The 11,162-nt window shown below is 40.9% G+C and overlaps 2 protein-coding genes across 2 annotated transcripts; one reads left to right on the top strand and one right to left on the bottom strand.

The window, feature by feature from the left end:
• Window positions 1–4,611: 4,611 nt before the first annotated feature.
• Window positions 4,612–6,004, top strand: LOC306733266 (uncharacterized protein; the record flags this gene model as incomplete). Its single annotated transcript, XM_079214478.1, has 3 exons — window positions 4,612–4,741; window positions 5,090–5,268; window positions 5,354–6,004. 3 exons carry the CDS (start codon window positions 4,612–4,614, stop codon window positions 6,002–6,004), a joined length of 960 nt encoding a protein of 319 aa, XP_079070604.1.
• Window positions 6,005–7,212: 1,208 nt separating this feature from the next.
• On the bottom strand, window positions 7,213–10,650 carry vtnb (vitronectin b; the record flags this gene model as incomplete). Its single annotated transcript, XM_079237445.1, has 8 exons — window positions 7,213–7,349; window positions 7,491–7,826; window positions 7,914–8,072; window positions 8,479–8,635; window positions 8,985–9,124; window positions 9,339–9,650; window positions 9,787–9,903; window positions 10,587–10,650. The coding sequence occupies 8 exons, from the start codon at window positions 10,648–10,650 to the stop codon at window positions 7,213–7,215; spliced, it is 1,422 nt and encodes a 473-aa protein (XP_079093571.1).
• Window positions 10,651–11,162: the final 512 nt, after the last annotated feature.

The raw sequence follows: 11,162 nt of genomic DNA, 5'->3' as shown, positions 1-11,162 counted from the left end.
AGGGGCAGGACCAAGGAGCTGCCGTTACAACGTCTAGTGTTGGCCGCGTGTTCGAGTCCAGGTCCATCCGGGGTGTTCAGAACAGGCATGTGTTGTCCCCAGAGGATGAATCTTACAGCTGCATTTTCTTCTAACGCCACGATGAGGTTGACATTTTTACTTTTAGCCAGTTAGCATACATGTCTAGTACTTACACTTACAAAATGCCTGCAACAGTAATGGCATGACTATCAGCTGCAGCTAGGTATACATTTTGTGTTTAGAGTTTAGGAAATGCTATATATAGAGGCCCATTTCTGCAACAAAAATAAATAAATAGATATCATGAAAGTCATTATAAATAGAAACTTTGTAAAAATATTGACTTAGTATTTCATAATTATTACTTACTATCTCATAGTATAACTTAGCATCTCATAATTATGACATAGTACATACTAAGTAATTACTTAGAAATGTTCTCATTATATTGATTTAGGATCTTTATTTTTGTTATCATAACAGTGGCGGATTGGGCCTCCATACTAGCATTCTCACACGCTGAACTAAGATGGTAAACCTGATTATACCTGATTAACATAAACAAAACCAACCTGCACGATGAATTAAAGAGTAAGAGCCCTCCAACTTGATCACAAATATTTTTTAAGGCCCCTTTAAATTCCTCATGAACATGTTTAAGTTGTGTCGGTCATGTGCAGAATAATTCACTTTTTTGTTAACTGTTGTGTCTAACATAGACAGAAAGTTTTTGCTGGCTCTTCACAGCTGCCCACTGCTCCTTAATTACTCGGAATGGGTCAAATGCAGATAACAATTTCCCCACTGTGGGTTTAGTAAAGGAATATAAATAAATACATACAAATTCAATAAATTGGCTTGAGCTTTATAATGACAAAATATTCTTATTCCAATTTGAAGAGCCATATTGATTGGTAATACAATTTGCAACAATATACTGTTATATGTCAGACCTGGGAGGACAGGGCCTTCTCCATTGCTGCCCCCTCCCTCTGGAACTCTCTCCCATCACCTCAGACATCCTCCGTCACTCGCCACTTTCAAAACAGCACTTTAAAATAATGTATTTAAATCTGCTTTTAATCTGTGATGCTACTTAAGTTAAGTTATGTTTTCTCATTGTTATGTCTTCTCTCTTGTATACATTGCTATTGCTTCTATTGTTTTTTTTTACCATGTAAAGTGCCTTGAGTATATTCAAATACTGTCAGAAAAGCCTATCAGAAATGTATATGTTCTGTTGCTTAATAGAAGGCTTACAGGCTATATATATCCTGGATAAGGATATTTACTCTTGTTCTATCAGGGGCGATGTCATCTCTCCTGTTTCAAGGCCCTAAGAAACAATGCTAAAATCCAAAATAAAACTTGAGTCTAAAGAGTTCATTTATTTATTTTTAGATTTCAGCCTGTAATTGTTTGCGACATATGTCAACAGGAAAATATAAACATAACTCCAAACACAAACATTAGCCCTATACAGATCTCATTCAGAGTCAGATCTCTTTGACTTATGCATGTTTTCAGTCCGGACAAACTTAATGTGAATAGAGAGTAGACACTTTACAGGCTTTACATGTTATTGTATTTATAAAGTGGTTCAATGTCTGTAAAAAGTTTTATTTCAACCTTCCTCTTTCATATTAAGTTCATGTCTTCACCACCGACTATCCAAACATTGGCTACTGCTGTAATGGAGTTAGTCTTCATAGTTCATAGTTTAAATGAGACAACTTCATATGTTAATGATTTATTTGTCTGCATAACAAATTATTTTGACTAAATAAGGAATGATCCAGCCTAAAACCACAGCGTTGGAGCTTCTGCTCTGCCCTCCTGCTGGCTGTACTTTGATCCAAAGCTAAAATCTCATTGACCTGCTAGATCACAGAGCTGTAAATGCTGCTGAAGGAATATTTCAGTGTCTTGTCCTCAGCATTCCTCCTGAGCCGTGATATCTGTTTATTTTGTTCCTAAATCTCCTGCTTTCCCTCCATTTCCTTTGCAGTCTGATACTCTCTTATCCCTAGCCAAGCTGGAATCACACTCAGCTTCTTTTTCTCAGATCATAGAAAACTTTTTTCAACGCAGGACCCGAGACAAGGAGTAACCCTCTCACCTCATCCATGCAGCACACGGATTAGACCTACAAATAGCTCAGGTTTACAGGAAATGTGGACGTAGTTTCCACATCAAACAGCGGGCTGCAGAATGGTGTTTGTGTATTGTGACGGATGGAGCGAGGATGGAGGTGAGGGAGAGGAGGCCACAGCGTCATTCACACCTGAGTGTCAACCCTGAGTTCTTAGAGGAGTGTGGACACGGAGACCAGCATTTCTCTGCATGCACACCTGAGTGTGCGAGGTATACACTGAGACATTCAGACACAGAGAAGCACAGTTTGTGTATTGTGAGTTTTTGTTCTTTCTCAAAGGGAGATGAAGAGTGTCGCTCCATGTGAGAGAAGTAAAGATAAATCTCTAAAAAAACAATATGTCTATTTGACCCCAAACATTTTAGTAGAATGAATTAATCCAAAAGTATAACTAACCAAAATCTCATTAGTGAAACACATTTTCAAAAAAAATTTGTCACAGAAATGTATGTTGATCGTTTGTTGTCTTTAGGTACCAATATTAGTTAATATTAGTCTCTTTCTCTCTCTCTGGTTTGGACAGCATTACTCAAAAATATATTCCCTCAATTGCTCAATTGGTGTTTTGATGATGGTGGAGGAGATGCGTTGCTCTAAAATCTCCCTAGGTGACTTTTGTTAAGATCTGGTGACTGAAAGTCATAACACACACACACACACACACATACACACACACACACACACACACACACACACACACACACACACACACACACACACACAAACACACACACACACACACACACACACACACACACACACACTGTCTATCGCTCTCTCTCTCTCATATGCAGTATTAAGTGTATTATAAGTGTAAGTGTATTATAGTGTTTTCTATAGCTCTCTCTCATATACAGTATATATGCATATACATATATATGCATATATACTGTATATGAGAGAGGAAGAGAGAGAGAGAGAGAGAGAGAGAGAGAGAGAGAGAGAGAGAGAGAGAGAGAGCGATAGACAGATAGATTGATTAATAAACGGTCTAATGTTGCCATCTAGTGGCTTCTTTCCACCTCTCACTCTTCTTGTGCCTCTAACATGAAACACTAATAACAGTATGACATGTTAAGTAGGTCAATTAGGCCCGAAGTATATGACAAGCTTAAAAAAGGTCAATCTGCAGATATCGAGCCTATAAATAAAACATTTACACCATGTTCGGGGGTCAGGGGTCACAGAAACTCCGGCAGCACGTGCCCCTGCTTCACCGGCCCATCTATTTTTGGTATCGATATGATGCTGCCTTAATTAAAGTCACGTGACGGTCAGCAGTAGTTTGCGTTATGATCGTCAGGGCCCATTGTTCGTGGGAGGAGGAGTAAATGTGAATACTTCACTTCTGATGTGAAGCAATCATCCGGGTAATGTCTCATCCTCAGACTGTTATGACCCCAAATCATTTCTTACATCACGTGCATCCTCAATGACCTGACAAGAGAAAATCAACAGAATGTAGTCCTTCTAGTTAATTTTTTGTTTCCAATACATTAAATGCTAAACACACAATTTAATTGAATACATTGTCGTGTCTGTCTTTGATTTTAGCCTTCTGAGCCCGCCTTATGTTTGTACATTTAAATTCAGTTTCCAATGGCCCAAAACCTGTGAGTCTGGCACTAGCCTGGGAACTGGCTGTGCATTGGACTGTGCGTTACCTGGCGGTTTGATGTTTCGATCGGTGGAAACACAACCGACCAGGAAGCAGAACAAGTAGTCCGATTTGTCACCTCAACACATTATAGCTGACTGAAGCCTCACACTCCGGCAGCTTCTTCAATACACTTCCGCTATTTTTTTCTCCTGATGCGCACCAGGAGGCAGCTGTGGAGGAGAGGATGTGCCACAGACTGAAGTGTCAGAAAAGCGTGATTGCTGCTTTACCTGTCAGGTTATTAGCCTTGTGTATCCGAATGTATTATTTTAGTTTTCTGAATTATAATGGAAAGCACTGAATTAATTAAATACCTTTAGGTTTAAATATCATAGGCTACAAATTGCAGAAATATGTTGTTCCTTCAGTCTTCCATTTACTTACAAACTAACCAGAGACCATTTAGAAATGTTTTTAGGCTACACATCAACTTAGATGCATATATTTAACAGAAGATCTCAGTGTTGTGTGACCTGACACTCCTGTGGGATAGGACAAGCTCTGTCTAGGCTAAATAGGCACATTAACGGGTCGTGGGGGATCAAACAGACACCTATTAGCCGAGGCGGTGTATAGGTGTGTAACACATCAAAGGCACACGTTTGTAAGGCTTGGCATATCCACTGAGATGTGCCAGAGGGTGGGGTGCAGGGGGGTCGTTCTGGGTATGTCAAGTCAAGTATAAAACCCTCTTGTATCCTTTAATCAGCAGTGTCGTGGGGAGACTCGAGGAAACATCTCTTCTTTTACTTTGTGTTGAACGCTGCAGAGGAGAATGGCATTCGGATTGGATTTTACTGGCGGTAATGTTTCCGAGATAAACACGTTTTATTTGGGACACTACTGGCCCGCTGCATGCCCAGACATGAACAACAACGGCGATTACGCACAGGACTCCAGCAGAGGTGAGTGATTGATTAATATATTTTGTATATGGCTCAGTGGACCAATTTTAGTCTATGAGACATAACAATGCATTTTCTCTCTTTAATTTAGGTTGAAAAGATGTACACAGTTAAGTTTAAAGCATTTCCTCAAGTCATTATATCATAGTTTATTTTTTTATTTGTTTTACTATGTATCTTGCACTTAGGCCTACCTCGTTTGCTGCTGTAACCCGGTAAATGTCCCCACTGCAGGACTAATACAATAATATATATCTTATCTCCAAATTGAGTTACGTATGTTATTATTTCCAATTGTGAGCTCAGAAAAGCTGATACATAACTGTAAATATTTGTTTATCCCTACAGTGCATCACAATGCTCGCCCCAGGACGCGCTCGGACACCCAGAGCCGCCGGAAGCGCACAACTTTCAACAAGGCTCAGCTTAGCGAGCTGGAGCGGGCCTTCTCTGTCACACAGTACCCGGACATTAAAATGAAGGAGTCTCTTGCATCTATTACTGGGCTACTGGAGTCTAAAATACAGGTATGCCACATCCTTCTCAAACTTCCAATGCGTATATTTGGATATCCATGTCATACAAATAACCCAATGTCTTTCGTTCTTACAGGTTTGGTTCCAAAATCGACGCGCGCGCTATTTCAAGAGCAAGAAACCAACTAAAGAGGTCCCCAAGCCCTCCACAGACTACTTTAATCAGTTCTCCTACACCCAATCTCCCAGTCCATCATTCCCACCGTTTGTTCCTTCTTTCCCTCCTACTCCCAACCTACCGTCCCCAGCAGGGTACACTGCTCCAAGTCTACCTCAGTCCACCAGGCTCTCAACCATACTGGGGAGTCAAGCCATGACCCTACCCGCACCTACATCCCCTGTCGCCGCCGACCGAGCTACATGCTGCTCCCCGCATGGACCGGGTCTCCTGGAAGTCCCCCAAGACCACTACTACCAAAATCCCGACTTCACTGATTACTGCCATGATGCTTTCCCACAGGGTAGGATCAGTGAGTGGGATTTGACGGAGGACTTTGAGGCTTTCCTCGCATATCCACAGGGACCGCAGCCTGTTGGTAGCCGCTGCGCTGCAGTCGGACACCCTGGACCCAAGGAGAGCGTCCAGAGTCAGGTGGACCATCAGAGCTTATACACCACGGGCGAGCCCATGGACGACCTGTCCGATCTCTGCTTTCAGCAGCTGGGCGAATTCAATCCGTCGGATGTGGATATTTCCGCGGCAATGATTGACTATCTTTTGGGTTGACTGACATTTTGGAAAGTTGAAAAAAGTTATGTATAGTTTATAGACCACATTGTAAATACGCTTAGATATACAGTATTTATAGTGAGACTGCTCGAAAGAAAATATGTTCTGATGTTAATTAAATGCATGGTACTATTGTTATTTACACATGTAGATTACTACTGAGACTTTACAATACAAATAAAACATATTTATTCAATACCAGTACGTCATTGTTTGTTCATATTCGCTCCTATCGGCATTGGAATCATACGGCCCCGTGGCTTAGTTGGTTAAAGCGCCTGTTTAGTAAACAGGAGATCCTGGGTTCGAATCCCAGCGGGACCTTTTCGAAACCGATTCAATTGAGAGTGTATATCAGTCGGTATATACTTTTGCGTAAACTGCAGTTGACGGTGATCTATACTATAGTGATCCATGTTGCAGTAAAGATAGCGAGACTTCTGGCTCATCGCTCATCCAATCAGAAGTCGTTTTTGACAATGCTGCATTTGCAAACGTTTTACAACTCATGTTGTTGTTGTCCAGTGAACGATTTGTTGGAGTCAAGATAATGTCATTCACAATTTTAGCATTCATGTACACTATATTAGCAGCCGAAATAGGGCAAAACAGAACATGAGACTTTAGGATATACGGCAGATTACAGGATGTCCTCCCGCGGGGAACAGAGTATATTGTTTATTGTGTATTTAGGCAGGGTAGTGCATCAGTGGTGTATGAATGCAAACAAAACAGAACACGCTGTCACAGTGAACTAATTACATAAGATGACAGATGTAAAATGACATAGATCTACACATACATATAAAACGCTCCTACATGTATTCACTTTTGTCCAGCAGAGGGTGCACCTCTTTCAAGAGAGCAAACTGACTAGAAACAGAATCACCAGGTTACTGTGCAACAAACTTTTGTGTGCGTGTGTGTGTGTGTGTGTGTGTGTGTGTGTGTGTGTGTGTGTGTGTGTGTGTGTGTGTGTGTTTGTTGACTATATTTGGACAAGAAGATTATCAAGACACTCTTAAAACTAAAATCTCAATGTTTATTATTAAAGCATGCATAATTTTAGCCTATCCACCTAAATATAGAGGGGACATCATATTTATCCAGAATAAAATGCAAACAAAAATAACCTACGCTCATATTAAAATTATTTTAAGACTTCTCACGAAGAAGCGTGTTTATTATTTCTCCATTCAGCGGGCCTATCTCTTCTCCGCCCTTGATACATCAGGTATCTCTTCATGCTTGCAGCCCAGCCAGTATTTTGCAATGGATCGTGGGTAAGGAGGGTTAGCAGAGTCCACACGTTTTGTCTGCAGATCCACTCTGTAGTATTTATCTGCCATCATAAAAAAGATAAGAAACACACAATTCAGTACAACAGTGTTAAAGGAAGAATCTTTGTCATTCCTGTAATTGTGTTGTGTTGAAACACAGCCAAGCCCGACCAAGAGATACAAATAACTCCATGCATTCATACCTTGCTTGAAAAAATACACATTTTGCACGGGGGTTCTTTTGTACCCCTGCGTGGGGGTCTCATCAAAGATGTCGCTGTAGTCGCCGTAGTCATAACCCCACAAATCATCATAGCCCCACAATTCATCAAGGAACGTTTGGCGACTCTGCCTTCTCCGCTGGGCACGCTTCTTGCTGGGCTTCCTCTTCCGACTGCTGCGCTTCCTCGCTGGTGGAGGAGAAGATGGCGTGGGTTTGGGGCTGAGGTAGACTCGTCCCACCATGGCAGCGTCTACAGAAGGCCTGACGCCCTGCCAGTCCCTACTGGTGAAGTGAGGGCCTGTTTGGTAACTGCTGTCTGAGGAAGGATGAGAAATGCCAGACAGTTAGAAACAAACACACATGTAAAAACACAATGAAACACACAAACACAGCGGAGCCTTACAGGAGCTTCCAAAGAGGTCGGTGAAGAAGTCCTCCCATGTCTGATCACAGAAGAGGTCCGTGTATCGAGAGAACAGCACAGACGGGGAGGTCAAGCTCACGCGGATGCACTCCTCATGGGAAGGCTGGTGCTTGAAGTCATACTGGTAATACTTGTCCCCTGAAGAAAGAAACATACTCATTTTGACATGATACAAAATAATAAACTTGATTTCCATAAGTACCGGTACTCTTTTAATAAGTAGAAGCATCACAATATACTAAAAGTACCAAAAGTAGAAGTACTCTTTGTGCAGAATGGCCCAATTCAGAATTCTGTATATTATATTATTAGATAAAAAATCTAGATGCATTGAAGCATCACTTTATTGTTGCAGCTAGTAAAGGTGAGGCTAACTATACTTTATATACTACCAGCTATTCATTTTGAGTTGAACTCAGACACGTATGCAGGTTGAGCACCGCATCCATTCAGTGATCATGTCCTGGATGATCAAAACCCATCACAGTCTAAACTCAAGGGGCTTTTGAATACTGAGAAACATCACACATCCTGACAACGTTACCTTTGAAAAAGTAGGCTTTCTCTTTGCCACGGTGACTTGGTGCTGGTATGGCGAAAGAGGCATCAACGTCAACTGGTATGCCATCAAAGCCGACGGAAATGTTCCGCGGATAGTTCTCATCCAGAACATCACCGTCAAACCTCCAGTACTTTCTTCCCTGAGGGAGAATAAAGACGTTGCACAAAGCAGGGAGGTTTGATGCTGCCACAATGCACTTCTATTATAAATATTGATCCAAAGGTAAAATAATACATAAAAACATGTTATGTTTGGCTTAGTGAGCACCATATTTTACCTGATGAAGATTTGAGAACTGAAACATTGTTAAAGAAGTGAATAATCACGAGTGTACAGGATTCTTTGGCTTTTTCACAGTCAAATGTTTGTTTCCATTAAAAATATCTATCATTGATTTGGGTTTCCCATGTAAAGAGTAGTCAGAATATACCTCCAGTTGAATATAAAGACTTACTGCTTGCAGGCTCTAGAGAGGTAGAAGTTTCTACCTTAAAGATATAGGATTTTCCCTGGCAGTTGATGCGTGTGAAAGCCGCGTCTATGGGTCCAGAGATCCCCCACACATCCTGGATGAGTTTTGGGTAACCAGGAAGTACGGACTTGTCATCCAACTCAAAGAAATATTCACCTAGGAGTTAAAGCAGGCTTATATATGATATGCCCTAAGAGACTCAATTACATTCATTCAACCAGGATAATCCACAAACTGTCAACGCTGAAAATGTAAAATGATCAAATAAAATGTGCAGCCTGCACAGGTTTGTCCAGTCAAGTCTAGTGAAGTCCAGATTTAATACAACATACACTATAAGACAGAACCCCTTGTGGACATCATGGCTCACCTCTAAAAGCATAAATTGAGCCATTCTTCAGCTGCAGAAAAGCATCAAAAGGTCGACCACTGCAGGCTGCTGCGTCAGGCTCGACAGAAGGAGCAGAAGGAGCAGGAGGAGCAGAAGGAGCAGGAGGAGCAGAAGGAGCAGAAGGAGCAGAAGGAGCAGAAGGAGCAGAAGGAGCAGGCCCTTGTGTGGGGATGGGAGTGGGAGAGGCAGTTGTGGTTGTGTTGAAAGTTGGTGGGAGAGTTGTTGTGTCTGCGATAGTCGTTGCTGCTTCTGTTACTTCATCTGTTTCCTCAAAGGTATCGCCACGAGCAGCTGAGGGCAGAACAGATGCATGTTATGTCACATGAAGGTGTTTCTGTAAAAATATTCATTTACAAAAGCAAAAAACTTTGTTTATTGAAATGCAAACAGTTTATTTCATGAGATGGTTTTCTACTGCTGTACAGACTTTTTTTAGGGCAGGTGGTATCAAAGTCCCTGCAGCAGCTCCCATAGTACACACACATGGAGTCACACTGGCATTTGGTCTGCGGGTCGAAGGAGCCACAGCGACCCACACAGGACTCTGAGGAAATGCAGTTTGTTTGTTTCAAATGACATGACATGTATCAACATAGTGCAGACTTGGACAGAGTGGCGGAGGAAATCCTTTACTTCAGTGAAAGTATTGGTAGCAGTGCAAAATACTCCATTACAAGCATTTACTCTACATTTGACTGATTAGATAATATAAAATAATCCTTTATTAGTGGCAAAGCGGGGAAATTTACAATATATATTTATAATATTTTGTTTTATATTGAACTAATTCATCAATGTGTTGGTTACTGTAAGTAGCATTTTACTGATGTAGCAGTTCGAGCTGGAGCTTGTTATACTTTATTTACAAATACCAGTCTAGTGTTTCCCAACCTCCGGGTCTGCCCCCCTTAATATTTATCATATTTTCTCTTTATTGTAAAATTCTAATCTGAAAGGTAAATAGCCTACAGCTGTCAAATATATTTAGTTTACTAAAAAAATATACATATTTCTATGCGTCTTTGTGAAGCTACAGCACACAGCTGCAGTTAAAGGCTTACAAGTAACACTATACTGAATGAACACAAAATACAGTGTCCCTTTAAACAGACAATAAAAAGCTGCTTTTTCACTACAAACAAGGAATGTTATATGGAGTGTGGCTGTGTAACATTTAATTTAGCTTTGACATGAGTTAAATTAGAAAAGACAATCTGGAAGACTTACGTTCTGCAGCAAAGGCGATGTCCAGCAGGAGGACGAGACCCAGCAGCGCCATTGCTGGCTTCATGTCTACTCACCCAAAATATGACACTTATGAACAACAAACCAAAGATGTGGAATTTTAATTCAGAACACAACTGTGAGCCAGTTTACCAGTGAACTATAGTCAGATGAATTGAGGGTGCAGCATTGTGTGCAGATGATCAATAGATATTTTAGGCCGTTGACCCCGAGGCATCGGCCATCCTGATTGGTCAACACTCAGCTGTGATAATCATTAAACTGTGACAGCTGATCTCTGTCCTGTCTTTTCAAAAACATGAACATGATTACTATGATTACAGAATATACCCATTGACTTTCCAGTTATGTGACAAATGTAACACCCAACATCATCAAATTATTAATTTATTTTATTAACAAACAAGACAGACACTCAGAATACATTTAGCATTGGTGGCCTACTTAGCATGAACGGCCTTTAATATGGAAAATATTGTAAATGCAAAATTACAAACCAGACTGGACGCAGAAGTGTGCTATTGTTTCATGGAGTCGATGTATACTGTATATGTGACT

This window comes from Taurulus bubalis, assembly GCF_910589615.1.
Source record: "Taurulus bubalis genome assembly, chromosome: 2".
Taxonomy (NCBI): Eukaryota; Metazoa; Chordata; class Actinopteri; order Perciformes; family Cottidae; genus Taurulus; species Taurulus bubalis.
Note: the sequence above shows the minus strand (reverse complement) of the source record. Positions and strands in the feature narration are given on the sequence as shown.